Here is a 15,946-nt window from a genome sequence, read left to right as displayed (position 1 = left end):
GTTACCCCCAGTAGACCCCCATGTTCTCATATTTACTGTGTTACCCCCAGTAGACCCCCATGTTCCCATATTTGCTGTGTTACCCCCAGTAGACCCCCATGTTCCCATATTTACTGTGTTACCCCCAGTAGACCCCAATGTTCCCATATTTACTGTGTTACCCCCAGTAGACCCCCATATTCTCATATTTACTGTGTTACCCCCAGTAGACCCCCATGTTCCCATATTTACTGTGTTACCCCCAGTAGACCCCCATATTCTCATATTTACTGTGTTACCCCCAGTAGACCCCCAAGTTCCCATATTTGCTGTGTTACCCCCAGTAGACCCCCATGTTCTCATATTTACTGTGTTACCCCCAGTAGACCCCCATGTTCCCATATGTACTGTGCTACCCCCAGTAGACCCCCATGTTCCCATATTTGCTGTGTTACCCCCAGTAGACCCCCATGTTCCCATATTTGCTGTGTTACCCCCAGTAGACCCCCATGTTCCCATATTTGCTGTGTTACCCCCAGTAGACCCCCATGTTCCCATATTTGCTGTGTTACCCCCAGTAGACACCCATGTTCCCATATTTACTTTGTTACCCCCAGTAGACCCCCATATTCTCATATTTACTGTGCTACCCCCCAGTAGACCCCCATGTTCCCATATTTACGGTGTTACCCCCAGTAGACCCCCATGTTCCCATATTTGCTGTGTTACCCCCAGTAGACCCCCATGTTCCCATATTTACTGTGCTACCCCCCAGTAGACCCCCATGTTCCCATATTTGCTGTGCTACCCCCAGTAGACCCCCAAGTTCCCATATTTACTGTGTTACCCCCAGTAGACCCCCATGTTCCCATATTTGCTGTGTTACCCCCAGTAGACCCCCATGTTCTCATATTTACTGCTACCCCCAGTAGACCCCCATGTTCCCATATGTACTGTGCTACCCTCAGTAGACCCCCATGTTCCCATATTTACTGTGTTACCCCCAGTAGAGCCCCATGTTCCCATATTTACTGTGTTACCCCCAGTAGACCCCCATGTTCTCATATTTACTGTGTTACCCCCAGTAGACCCCCATGTTCCCATATTTGCTGTGTTACCCCCAGTAGACCCCCATATCCTCATATTTACTGTGTTACCCCAGTAGACCCCCATGTTCCCATATTTGCTGTGCTACCCCCAGTAGACCCCCAAGTTCCCATATTTGCTGTGTTACCCCCAGTAGACCCCCATATTCTCATATTTACTGTGTTACCCCCAGTAGACCCCCAAGTTCCCATATTTGCTGTGCTACCCCCAGTAGACCCCCAAGTTCCCATATTTGCTGTGTTACCCCCAGTAGACCCCCATGTTCTCATATTTACTGTGTTACCCCCAGTAGACCCCCATATTCTCATATTTACTGGTGTTACCCCCAGTAGACCCCCATGTTCCCATATTTACTGTGTTACCCCCAGTAGACCCCCATGTTCCCATATTTACTGTGTTACCCCCAGTAGACCCCCATGTTCCCATATTTACTGTGTTACCCCCAGTAGACCCCCATGTTCTCATATTTACTGTGTTACCCCCAGTAGACCCCCAAGTTCCCATATTTGCTGTGTTACCCCCAGTAGACCCCCATATTCTCATATTTACTGTGTTACCCCCAGTAGACCCCCAAGTTCCCATATTTGCTGTGTTACCCCCAGTAGACCCCCATATTCTCATATTTACTGTGTTACCCCCCAGTAGACCCCCATGTTCCCATATTTACTGTGTTACCCCCCAGTAGAACCCCATGTTCCCATATTTACTGTGTTACCCCCAGTAGACCCCCATGTTCCCATATTTGCTGTGTTACCTCCAGTAGACCCCCATGTTCCCATATTTACTGTGTTACCCCCAGTAGACCCCCATGTTCCCATATGTACTATGCTACCCCCAGTAGACCCCCATGTTCCCATATTTGCTGTGTTACCCCCAGTAGACCCCCATGTTCCCATATTTGCTGTGTTACCCCTAGTAGACCCCCATATTCTCATATTTACTGTGTTACCCCCAGTAGACCCCATGTACCCATATGTACTGTGCTACCCCCAGTAGACCCCCATATTCTCATATTTACTGTGTTACCCCCAGTAGACCCCCATGTTCCCATATTTGCTGTGCTACCCCCAGTAGACCCCCAAGTTCCCATATTTGCTGTGTTACCCCCAGTAGACCCCCATGTTCCCATATTTACTGTGTTACCCCCAGTAGACCCCCATGTTCCCATATTTACTGTGTTACCCCAGTAGACCCCCATGTTCCCATATTTACTGTGTTACCCCTAGTAGACCCCCATGTTCCCATATGTACTGTGCTACCCCCAGTAGACCCCCATGTTCTCATATTTACTGTGTTACCCCCAGTAGACCCACATGTTCCCATATTTACTGTGTTACCCCCAGTAGACCCCCATGTTCCCATATTTGCTGTGCTACCCCCAGTAGACCCCCATGTTCCCATATTTGCTGTGCTACCCCCAGTAGACCCCCATGTTCCCATATTTGCTGTGTTACCCCCAGTAGACCCCCATCTTCCCATATTTACTGTGTTACCCCTAGTAGACCCCCATATTCTCTTATTTACTGTGTTACCCCCAGTAGACCCCATGTTCCCATATTTGCTGTGTTACCCCCAGTAGACCCCCATGTTCCCATATTTACTGTGTTACCCCCAGTAGACCCCCATGTTCCCATATTTGCTGTGTTACCCCCAGTAGACCCCCATGTTCCCATATTTACTGTGTTACCCCCAGTAGACCCCCATATTCCCATATTTGCTGTGCTACCCCCAGTAGACCCCCATGTTCCCATATTTGCTGCGCTACCCCCAGTAGACCCCCATGTTCTCATATTTACTGTGTTACCCCCAGTAGACCCCCATGTTCCCATATTTGCTATGTTACCCCCAGTAGACCCCCATGTTCCCATATTTACTGTGTTACCCCCAGTAGACACCCATATTCTCATATTTACTGTGTTACCCCCAGTAGACCCCCATGTTCCCATATTTACCGTGTTACCCCCAGTAGACCCCCATATTCTCATATTTACTGTGTTACCCCCAGTAGACCCCCATGTTCTCATATTTACTGTGCTACCCCCAGTAGACCCCCATGTTCCCATATTTACTGTGTTACCCCCAGTAGACCCCCATATTCCCATATTTACTGTGTTACCCCCAGTAGACCCCCATGTTCCCATATTTACCGTGTTACCCCCAGTAGACCCCCATATTCTCATATTTACTGTGTTACCCCCAGTAGACCCCCATGTTCCCATATTTACCGTGTTACCCCCAGTAGACCCCCATATTCTCATATTTACTGTGTTACCCCCAGTAGACCCCCATGTTCCTATATTTGCTGTGCTACCCCCAGTAGACCCCCATGTTCTCATATTTACTGTGCTACCCCCAGTAGACCCCCATGTTCCCATATTTACTGTGTTACCCCCAGTAGACCCCCATATTCCCATATTTACTGTGTTACCCCCAGTAGACCCCCATGTTCCCATATTTACCGTGTTACCCCCAGTAGACCCCCATGTTCCCATATTTGCTGTGCTACCCCCAGTAGACCCCCATGTTCTCATATTTACTGTGTTACCCCCAGTAGACCCCCATGTTCCCATATTTACTGTGTTACCCCCAGTAGACCCCCATATTCCCATATTTACTGTGTTACCCCCAGTAGACCCCCATGTTCCCATATTTACCGTGTTACCCCCAGTAGACCCCCATGTTCCCATATTTGCTGTGCTACCCCCAGTAGACCCCCATGTTCTCATATTTACTGTGTTACCCCCAGTAGACCCCCATGTTCCCATATTTACCGTGTTACCCCCAGTAGACCACCATATTCTCATATTTACTGTGTTACCCCCAGTAGACCCCCATGTTCCCATATTTGCTGTGCTACCCCCAGTAGACCCCCATGTTCTCATATTTACTGTGTTACCCCCAGTAGACCCCCATGTTCCCATATTTACTGTGTTACCCCCAATAGACCCCCATGTTCCCATATTTACTGTGTTACCCCCAGTAGACCCCCATATTCTCATATGTACTGTGCTACCCCCAGTAGACCCCCATGTTCTCATATTTACTGTGTTACCCCCAGTAGACCCCCATGTTCCCATATTTACTGTGTTACCCCCAGTAGACCCCCATATTCTCATATTTACTGTGCTACCCCCAGTAGACCCCCATGTTCTCATATTTACTGTGTTACCCCCAGTAGACCCCCATGTTCCCATATTTACGGTGTTACCCCCAGTAGACCCCCATATTCTCATATTTACTGTGTTACCCCCAGTAGACCCCCATGTTCCCATATTTACTGTGTTACCCCCAGTAGACCCCCATGTTCCCATATTTACTGTGCTACCCCCCAGTAGACCCCCATGTTCCCATATTTGCTGTGCTACCCCCAGTAGACCCCCAAGTTCCCATATTTACTGTGTTACCCCCAGTAGACCCCCATATTCTCATATTTACTGTGCTACCCCCCAGTAGACCCCCATGTTCCCATATTTGCTGTGCTACCCCCAGTAGACCCCCATGTTCCCATATTTACTGTGCTACCCCCAGTAGACCCCCATGTTCCCATATTTACGGTGTTACCCCCAGTAGACCCCCATGTTCCCATATTTGCTGTGTTACCCCCAGTAGACCCCCATGTTCCCATATTTGCTGTGTTACCCCCAGTAGAGCCCCATGTTCTCATATTTACTGCTACCCCAGTAGACCCCCATGTTCCCATATGTACTGTGCTACCCTCAGTAGACCCCCATATTCTCATATTTACTGTGTTACCCCCAGTAGACCCCCATGTTCTCATATTTACTGCTACCCCAGTAGACCCCCATGTTCCCATATTTACTGTGTTACCCCCAGTAGACCCCCATATTCTCATATTTACTGTGTTACCCTCAGTAGACCCCCATATTCTCATATTTACTGTGTTACCCCCCAGTAGACCCCCATGTTCCCATATTTACTGTGTTACCCCCAGTAGACCCCCATATTCTCATATTTACTGTGTTACCCCCCAGTAGACCCCCATGTTCCCATATTTACTGTGCTACCCCCAGTAGACCCCCATATTCTCATATTTACTGTGTTACCCCCCAGTAGACCCCCATGTTCCCATATTTACTGTGCTACCCCCAGTAGACCCCCATGTTCCCATATTTACTGTGCTACCCCCCAGTAGACCCCCATGTTCCCATATTTGCTGAGCTACCCCCAGTAGACCCCCATGTTCCCATATTTACTGTGCTACCCCCAGTAGACCCCCATGTTCCCATATTTACTGTGTTACCCCCAGTAGACCCCCATATTCTCATATTTACTGTGTTACCCCAGTAGACCCCCATGTTCCCATATTTGCTGTGCTACCCCCAGTAGACCCCCAAGTTCCCATATTCGCTGTGTTACCCCCAGTAGACCCCCATATTCTCATATTTACTGTGTTACCCCCCAGTAGACCCCCATGTTCCCATATTTACTGTGCTACCCCCAGTAGACCCCCATGTTCCCATATTTGCTGTGTTACCCCCAGTAGACCCCCATATTCTCATATTTACTGTGTTACCCCAGTAGACCCCCATGTTCCCATATTTGCTGTGCTACCCCCAGTAGACCCCCAAGTTCCCATATTTGCTGTGTTACCCCCAGTAGACCCCCATATTCTCATATTTACTGTGTTACCCCCAGTAGACCCCCATATTCTCATATTTACTGTGTTACCCCCAGTAGACCCCCAAGTTCCCATATTTGCTGTGCTACCCCCAGTAGACCCCCAAGTTCCCATATTTGCTGTGTTACCCCCAGTAGACCCCCATGTTCCCATATTTACTGTGTTACCCCCAGTAGACCCCCATGTTCCCATATTTACTGTGTTACCCCCAGTAGACCCCCATGTTCTCATATTTACTGTGTTACCCCCAGTAGACCCCCATATTCTCATATTTACTGGTGTTACCCCCAGTAGACCCCCATGTTCCCATATTTACTGTGTTACCCCCAGTAGACCCCCATGTTCTCATATTTACTGTGTTACCCCCAGTAGACCCCCATGTTCCCATATTTGCTGTGTTACCCCCAGTAGACCCCCATGTTCCCATATTTACTGTGTTACCCCCAGTAGACCCCAATGTTCCCATATTTACTGTGTTACCCCCAGTAGACCCCCATATTCTCATATTTACTGTGTTACCCCCAGTAGACCCCCATGTTCCCATATTTACTGTGTTACCCCCAGTAGACCCCCATATTCCCATATTTACTGTGTTACCCCCAGTAGACCCCAATGTTCCCATATTTACTGTGTTACCCCCAGTAGACCCCCATATTCTCATATTTACTGTGTTACCCCCAGTAGACCCCCATGTTCCCATATTTACTGTGTTACCCCCAGTAGACCCCCATATTCTCATATTTACTGTGTTACCCCCAGTAGACCCCCAAGTTCCCATATTTGCTGTGTTACCCCCAGTAGACCCCCATATTCTCATATTTACTGTGTTACCCCCCAGTAGACCCCCAAGTTCCCATATTTGCTGTGTTACCCCCAGTAGACCCCCATATTCTCATATTTACTGTGTTACCCCCCAGTAGACCCCCAAGTTCCCATATTTGCTGTGTTACCCCCAGTAGACCCCCATATTCTCATATTTACTGTGTTACCCCCAGTAGACCCCCATGTTCCCATATTTGCTGTGTTACCCCCAGTAGACCCCCATATTCTCATATTTACTGTGTTACCCCCAGTAGACCCCCATGTTCCCATATTTGCTGTGCTACCCCCAGTAGACCCCCAAGTTCCCATATTTGCTGTGTTACCCCCAGTAGACCCCCATATTCTCATATTTACTGTGTTACCCCCAGTAGACCCCCATATTCTCATATTTACTGTGTTACCCCCAGTAGACCCCCAAGTTCCCATATTTGCTGTGCTACCCCCAGTAGACCCCCAAGTTCCCATATTTGCTGTGTTACCCCCAGTAGACCCCCATGTTCCCATATTTACTGTGTTACCCCCAGTAGACCCCCATGTTCCCATATTTACTGTGTTACCCCCAGTAGACCCCCATGTTCTCATATTTACTGTGTTACCCCCAGTAGACCCCCATATTCTCATATTTACTGGTGTTACCCCCAGTAGACCCCCATGTTCCCATATTTACTGTGTTACCCCCAGTAGACCCCCATGTTCTCATATTTACTGTGTTACCCCCAGTAGACCCCCATGTTCCCATATTTGCTGTGTTACCCCCAGTAGACCCCCATGTTCCCATATTTACTGTGTTACCCCCAGTAGACCCCAATGTTCCCATATTTACTGTGTTACCCCCAGTAGACCCCCATATTCTCATATTTACTGTGTTACCCCCAGTAGACCCCCATATTCTCATATTTACTGTGTTACCCCCAGTAGACCCCCAAGTTCCCATATTTGCTGTGTTACCCCCAGTAGACCCCCATATTCTCATATTTACTGGTGTTACCCCCAGTAGACCCCCATGTTCCCATATTTACTGTGTTACCCCCAGTAGACCCCCATATTCTCATATTTACTGTGTTACCCCCAGTAGACCCCCAAGTTCCCATATTTGCTGTGTTACCCCCAGTAGACCCCCATGTTCTCATATTTACTGTGTTACCCCCAGTAGACCCCCATGTTCCCATATGTACTGTGCTACCCCCAGTAGACCCCCATGTTCCCATATTTGCTGTGTTACCCCCAGTAGACCCCCATGTTCCCATATTTGCTGTGTTACCCCCAGTAGACCCCCATGTTCCCATATTTGCTGTGTTACCCCCAGTAGACCCCCATGTTCCCATATTTGCTGTGTTACCCCCAGTAGACACCCATGTTCCCATATTTACTTTGTTACCCCCAGTAGACCCCCATATTCTCATATTTACTGTGCTACCCCCCAGTAGACCCCCATGTTCCCATATTTACGGTGTTACCCCCAGTAGACCCCCATGTTCCCATATTTGCTGTGTTACCCCCAGTAGACCCCCATGTTCCCATATTTACTGTGCTACCCCCCAGTAGACCCCCATGTTCCCATATTTGCTGTGTTACCCCCAGTAGACCCCCAAGTTCCCATATTTACTGTGTTACCCCCAGTAGACCCCCATGTTCCCATATTTGCTGTGTTACCCCCAGTAGACCCCCATGTTCTCATATTTACTGCTACCCCCAGTAGACCCCCATGTTCCCATATGTACTGTGCTACCCTCAGTAGACCCCCATGTTCCCATATTTACTGTGTTACCCCCAGTAGAGCCCCATGTTCCCATATTTACTGTGTTACCCCCAGTAGACCCCCATGTTCTCATATTTACTGTGTTACCCCCAGTAGACCCCCATGTTCCCATATTTGCTGTGTTACCCCCAGTAGACCCCCATATCCTCATATTTACTGTGTTACCCCAGTAGACCCCCATGTTCCCATATTTGCTGTGCTACCCCCAGTAGACCCCCAAGTTCCCATATTTGCTGTGTTACCCCCAGTAGACCCCCATATTCTCATATTTACTGTGTTACCCCCAGTAGACCCCCAAGTTCCCATATTTGCTGTGCTACCCCCAGTAGACCCCCAAGTTCCCATATTTGCTGTGTTACCCCCAGTAGACCCCCATGTTCTCATATTTACTGTGTTACCCCCAGTAGACCCCCATATTCTCATATTTACTGGTGTTACCCCCAGTAGACCCCCATGTTCCCATATTTACTGTGTTACCCCCAGTAGACCCCCATGTTCCCATATTTACTGTGTTACCCCCAGTAGACCCCCATGTTCCCATATTTACTGTGTTACCCCCAGTAGACCCCCATGTTCTCATATTTACTGTGTTACCCCCAGTAGACCCCCAAGTTCCCATATTTGCTGTGTTACCCCCAGTAGACCCCCATATTCTCATATTTACTGTGTTACCCCCAGTAGACCCCCAAGTTCCCATATTTGCTGTGTTACCCCCAGTAGACCCCCATATTCTCATATTTACTGTGTTACCCCCCAGTAGACCCCCATGTTCCCATATTTACTGTGTTACCCCCCAGTAGAACCCCATGTTCCCATATTTACTGTGTTACCCCCAGTAGACCCCCATGTTCCCATATTTGCTGTGTTACCTCCAGTAGACCCCCATGTTCCCATATTTACTGTGTTACCCCCAGTAGACCCCCATGTTCCCATATGTACTATGCTACCCCCAGTAGACCCCCATGTTCCCATATTTGCTGTGTTACCCCCAGTAGACCCCCATGTTCCCATATTTGCTGTGTTACCCCTAGTAGACCCCCATATTCTCATATTTACTGTGTTACCCCCAGTAGACCCCCATGTTCCCATATTTACCGTGTTACCCCCAGTAGACCCCCATGTTCCCATATTTACTGTGTTACCCCCAGTAGACCCCCATGTTCCCATATTTACTGTGTTACCCCCAGTAGACCCCCATGTTCCCATATGTACTGTGCTACCCCCAGTAGACCCCCATGTTCCCATATTTGCTGTGTTACCCCCAGTAGACCCCCATGTTCCCATATTTGCTGTGTTACCCCCAGTAGACCCCCATGTTCCCATATTTACTGTGTTACCCCCAGTAGACCCCCATATTCTCATATTTACTGTGTTACCCCCAGTAGACCCCCATGTTCCCATATTTGCTGTGTTACCCCCAGTAGACCCCCATGTTCCCATATTTACTGTGTTACCCCCAGTAGACCCCCATGTTCCCATATTTACTGTGTTACCCCCAGTAGACCCCCATGTTCCCATATTTGCTGTGTTACCCCCAGTAGACCCTCCATGTTCCCATATTTGCTGTGTTACCCCCAGTAGACCCCCATGTTCCCATATTTACTGTGTTATCCCCAGTAGGCCCCCATGTTCCCATATTTGCTGTGTTACCCCCAGTAGACCCCCATATTCTCATATTTACTGTGTTACCCCCAGTATACCCCCATGTTCCCATATTTACTGTGTTACCCCCAGTAGACCCCCATGTTCCCATATTTGCTGTGTTACCCCCAGTAGACCCCCATGTTCCCATATTTACTGTGTTACCCCCAGTAGACCCCCATGTTCCCATATGTACTGTGCTACCCCCAGTAGACCCCCATATTCCCATATTTACTGTGTTACCCCCAGTAGACCCCCATGTTCCCATATGTACTGTGCTACCCCCAGTAGACCCCCATGTTCCCATATTTACTGTGTTACCCCCAGTAGACCCCCATGTTCCCATATTTACCGTGTTACCCCCAGTAGACCCCCATGTTCCCATATTTACTGTGTTACCCCCAGTAGACCCCCATGTTCCCATATGTACTGTGCTACCCCCAGTAGACCCCCATATTCCCATATTTACTGTGTTACCCCCAGTAGACCCCCATATTCTCATATTTACTGTGTTACCCCCAGTAGACCCCCATGTTCCCATATTTGCTATGTTACCCCCAGTAGACCCCCATATTCTCATATTTGCTGTGTTACCCCCAGTAGACCCCCATGTTCCCATATTTGCTGTGTTACCCCCAGTAGACCCCCATGTTCCCATATTTACCGTGTTACCCCCAGTAGACCCCCATGTTCCCATATTTACTGTGTTACCCCCAGTAGACCCCCAAGTTCCCATATTTGCTGTGTTACCCCCAGTAGACCCCCATGTTCCCATATTTACTGTGTTACCCCCAGTAGACCCCCATGTTCCCATATGTACTGTGCTACCCCCAGTAGACCCCCATATTCTCATATTTACTGTGTTACCCCCCAGTAGACCTCCATGTTCCCATATTTACTGTGTTGCCCCCCAGTAGAACCCAATGTTCCCATATTTACTGTGTTACCCCCAGTAGACCCCCATGTTCCCATATTTACTGTGTTACCCCCAGTAGACCCCCATGTTCCCATATTTACTGTGTTACCCCCAGTAGACCCCCATGTTCTCATATTTACTGTGTTACCCCCAGTAGACCCCCATGTTCCCATATTTGCTGTGCTTGGAATGAGGAAGAGGCCGGTATCCTCACGCTGTGAAGGTTCAGGAGCTGCAATGCACATGTTCCGCGCCCAGCACAGGTGAAAATGGCGCAGGCTCGTGTTGTATCACCTCTATTGTGCTCTGCCACCAATATGTCAATTCAGGAAAAAACTGCCCCATAATACAGGAAATCGCTATCAAGGGGCCACAATGCTCTTTGTTCTTTTTTCATTTTTCACAGTGCTTCTGGGGAAGGGGGTGGGGGTGGGGGTACGGGGCAGGGTCAGTAGTTTATTTTTATATATTTATTTTTTTTACAAATTTAATTTGTTTTTTTACATTTTTTTCAGTGTTTTGGGGGGAGGAGTTGGGTCAGTGGAAAGTGTTGGTAGGGCATGGGGGAGGGGTGTCAGTGGTTTTTTATTTATTTTTATTTTTTTACAGTTTTATTTTTTATGAATTTTTTAATGCAATTTTTTTTTATCAGCAGAAGACAGCGGCTCCTCCCCGTTCATAAACTGAAGCAGAGGAAACAGTTTACTCCGCCCAGTTATCACGGGAGGGATCGGCAGCGATTCAGAAAGGGAAGGTTCTGGTAAATCAGATTTCCCGGCCACTTGCTCCGCTCTCCATCCTGACAAATCCCCCCAGCAGCCGGCGAGGAGAAAAGGGACGTGTGCAGTGTGGGTCGCAGTGTGGGTCGCAGTGGGCGCCCCCCTCCCCCCCCCCTCCTCCCCCCCCCCATGTGCACTGAACACACACGGATCATACTGCCACGGTCTCCAATCTTTCAGTGGCACTCACTATCCACAGCTACAAAGACAGAACAGCTCTGGCCACTTGCTGATTGGCTGTTATCACTCCACATTGAGCCACTTTTCAGGTTATATATAAAAGTTTTCTCCTAAAGGAAAAGTAACTTTTCAGAGAATTCTGAGCGATCGTACCTCAAACAATCCTTGCTTCTTAATCAGAGCGTTTCCTTCCAGCGTCCAGAAGTAGAGGTGCGATTTTCCGCAGGTCACGATAATATTTGTGTCTGTCGGATGGAAATCTGCTACAAAAACCGCTTCATTGGAACACTGGAAAGGACAAGAGGAAAGTGCTGAAAAAAAACGCAACCAAAAACAAGATTTTCCTAAATAAACTCCTATAGAAGAATAAAACCATCACAAAGAACAGAAATAAATCGGTTACCCACCGACCTCCAATGTAAGAGGAGATTTCCCACCAACATCCAATGTAAGAGGAGATTTCCCACCGACATCCAATGTAAGAGGAGATTTCCCACCGACATCCAATGTAAGAGGAGATTTCCCACCGACATCCAATGTAAGAGGAGATTTACCACCGACATCCAATGTAAGGGGGAGATTTCCCACCGACATCCAATGTAAGGGGGAGATTTCCCACCGACATCCAATGTAAGGGGGAGATTTCCCACCGACATCCAATGTAAGGGGGAGATTTCCCACCGACATCCAATGTAAGAGGAGATTTCCCACCGACATCCAATGTAAGAGGAGATTTCCCACCGACATCCAATGTAAGAGGAGATTTCCCACCAACATCCAATGTAAGAGGAGATTTCCCAACGACATCCAATGTAAGAGGAGATTTCCCACCAACATCCAATGTAAGAGGAGATTTCCCACCGACATCCAATGTAAGGGGGAGATTTCCCACCGACATCCAATGTAAGAGGAGATTTCCCACCGACATCCAATGTAAGAGGAGATTTCCCACCGACATCCAATGTAAGAGGAGATTTCCCCCCGACATCCAATGTAAGAGGAGATTTCCCACCGACATCCAATGTAAGGGGGAGATTTCTCACCGACATCCAATGTAAGGGGGAGATTTCCCGCCGACATCCAATGTAAGGGGGAGATTTCCCACCGACATCCAATGTAAGAGGAGATTTCGCGCCGACATCCAATGTAAGGGGGAGATTTCCCACCGACATCCAATGTAAGAGGAGTTTTCCCACCGACATCCAATGTAAGGGGGAGATTTCCCACCAGCATCCAATGTAAGGGGGAGATTTCCCACCGACATCCAATGTAAGACGGGATTTCTCACAGGCATCCAATGTAAGGGGGAGATTTCTCACCGACATCCAATGTAAGGGGGAGATTTCCCACCGACATCCAATGTAAGGGGGAGATTTCCCACCGACATCCAATGTAAGGGGGAGATTTCCCACCGACATCCAATGTAAGGGGGAGATTTCCCACCGACATCCAATGTAAGGGGGAGATTTCCCACCGACATCCAATGTAAGACGGGATTTCTCACAGGCATCCAATGTAAGGGGGAGATTTCTCACCGACATCCAATGTAAGAGGAGATTTCCCACCGACATCCAATGTAAGGGGGAGATTTCCCACCGACATCCAATGTAAGAGGAGATTTCCCACCGACATCCAATGTAAGAGGAGATTTCCCACCGACATCCAATGTAAGAGGAGATTTCCCACCGACATCCAATGTAAGGGGGAGATTTCTCACCGACATCCAATGTAAGGGGGAGATTTCCCACCGACATCCAATGTAAGAGGAGATTTCCCACCGACATCCAATGTAAGTGGGAGATTTCCCACCGACATCCAATGTAAGGGGGAGATTTCCCACCGACATCCAATGTAAGGGGAGATTTCCCACCGACATCCAATGTAAGAGGAGATTTCCCACCGACATCCAATGTAAGGGGGAGATTTCCCACCGACATCCAATGTAAGGGGGAGATTTCCCACCGACATCCAATGTAAGGGGGAGATTTCCCACCGACATCCAATGTAAGAGGAGATTTCCCACCGACATCCAATGTAAGAGGAGATTTCCCACCGACATCCAATGTAAGAGGAGATTTCCCACCGACATCCAATGTAAGGGGGAGATTTCCCACCGACATCCAATGTAAGGGGGAGATTTCCCACCGACATCCAATGTAAGGGGGAGATTTCCCACCGACATCCAATGTAAGAGGAGATTTCCCACCGACATCCAATGTAAGAGGAGATTTCCCACCGACATCCAATGTAAGAGGAGATTTCCCACCGACATCCAATGTAAGGGGGAGATTTCTCACCGACATCCAATGTAAGGGGGAGATTTCCCACCGACATCCAATGTAAGGGGGAGATTTCCCACCGACATCCAATGTAAGAGGAGATTTCCCACCGACATCCAATGTAAGGGGGAGATTTCCCACCGACATCCAATGTAAGAGGAGATTTCCCACCGACATCCAATGTAAGAGGAGATTTCCCACCGACATCCAATGTAAGAGGAGATTTCCCACCGACATCCAATGTAAGAGGAGATTTCCCACCGACATCCAATGTAAGAGGAGATTTCCCACCGACATCCAATGTAAGAGGAGATTTCCCACCGACATCCAATGTAAGAGGAGATTTCCCACCGACATCCAATGTAAGGGGGGTGTTGTAAAAAACTACTTGTGGTGTCAAATCCTCGGATTATGACATTTCCTACATTTTACTGATGATGCGAATGAATGAGGATCGAGTATTTGGTTCCTCTGGGGTAGAAGGATGAGGTACCTCTATGTGTTATGAATCGGACACCATTGCCGCCCCCCCCCCCCCCCCATGGTTTTAAGGCTTCTTTAATGCTAATAGTAATAATATATCTATGATGTCATAGTGCGCAGTCTACACTTGCAGCATCTTGATGTAGCAGAACGATGATGTTTGTGTTACCTTGACATCGGCCAGCTTCTCCTCCTTCTGCCAGTCCCATATGGACAGAACGTGGTCATTGGAGTCATCCACCGCACACAGGCTTCCTCCACCATTCTAAACATAGAAGAATATTATCTGAAGTCCCGGCCACAAATGAAGGAGAGCATTATTACATACACAGTGCAGGTCATCAGTGAGGGGGTCAGATATCGCACCTCGCCTCTTCCTAGATCATCAGTGAGGGGGTCAGATATCGCACCTCGCCTCTTCTTAGATCATCAGTGAGGGGGTCAGATATCGCACCTCGCCTCTTCTTAGATCATCAGTGAGGGGGTCAGATATCGCACCTCACCTCTTCCTAGATCATCAGTGAGGGGGTCAGATATCGCACCTCACCTCTTCCTAGATCATCAGTGAGGGGGTCAGATATCGCACCTCGCCTCTTCTTAGATCATCAGTAAGGGGTCAGATATCGCACCTCGCCTCTTCCTAGATCATCAGTGAGGGGGTCAGATATCGCACCTCGCCTCTTCCTAGATCATCAGTGAGGGGTCAGATATCGCACCTCGCCTCTTCCTAGATCATCAGTGAGGGGGTCAGATATCGCACCTCGCCTCTTCTTAGATCATCAGTGAGGGGTCAGATATCGCACCTCGCCTCTTCTTAGATCATCAGTGAGGGGTCAGATATCGCACCTCGCCTCTTCTTAGATCATCAGTGAGGGGGTCAGATATCGCACCTCGCCTCTTCTTAGATCATCAGTAAGGGGTCAGATATCGCACCTCGCCTCTTCCTAGATCATCAGTGAGGGGGTCAGATATCGCACCTCGCCTCTTCTTAGATCATCAGTGAGGGGTCAGATATCGCACCTCGCCTCTTCCTAGATCATCAGTGAGGGGGTCAGATATCGCACCTCGCCTCTTCCTAGATCATCAGTGAGGGGTCAGATATCGCACCTCGCCTCTTCTTAGATCATCAGTGAGGGGGTCAGATATCGCACCTCGCCTCTTCTTAGATCATCAGTGAGGGGGTCAGATATCGCACCTCGCCTCTTCCTAGATCATCAGTGAGGGGTCAGATATCGCACCTCGCCTCTTCTTAGATCATCAGTGAGGGGTCAGATATCGCACCTCGCCTCTTCTTAGATCATCAGTGAGGGGTCAGATATCGCACCTCGCCTCTTCCTAGATCATCAGTGAGGGGGTCAGATA

The 15,946-nt window shown here is 48.6% G+C and overlaps 1 protein-coding gene across 1 annotated transcript in view; it reads right to left on the bottom strand.

Annotated features, from left to right (window-relative positions):
- EML1 (EMAP like 1) overlaps positions 1 to 15,946 on the bottom strand; it is a gene marked incomplete in the record, with an annotated part of 215,487 nt that overhangs the window by 98,943 nt on the left and 100,598 nt on the right. The window contains 2 exon segments of the mRNA XM_073609641.1: positions 11,976 to 12,110; positions 14,754 to 14,849. Coding sequence (XP_073465742.1) covers positions 11,976 to 12,110; positions 14,754 to 14,849 — 231 coding nt within the window.

This window comes from Aquarana catesbeiana, linkage group LG13 (genome assembly GCF_042186555.1).
Source record: "Aquarana catesbeiana isolate 2022-GZ linkage group LG13, ASM4218655v1, whole genome shotgun sequence".
NCBI lineage: Eukaryota > Metazoa > Chordata > Amphibia > Anura > Ranidae > Aquarana > Aquarana catesbeiana.
This window is presented reverse-complemented; position numbering and strand designations above follow the sequence as displayed.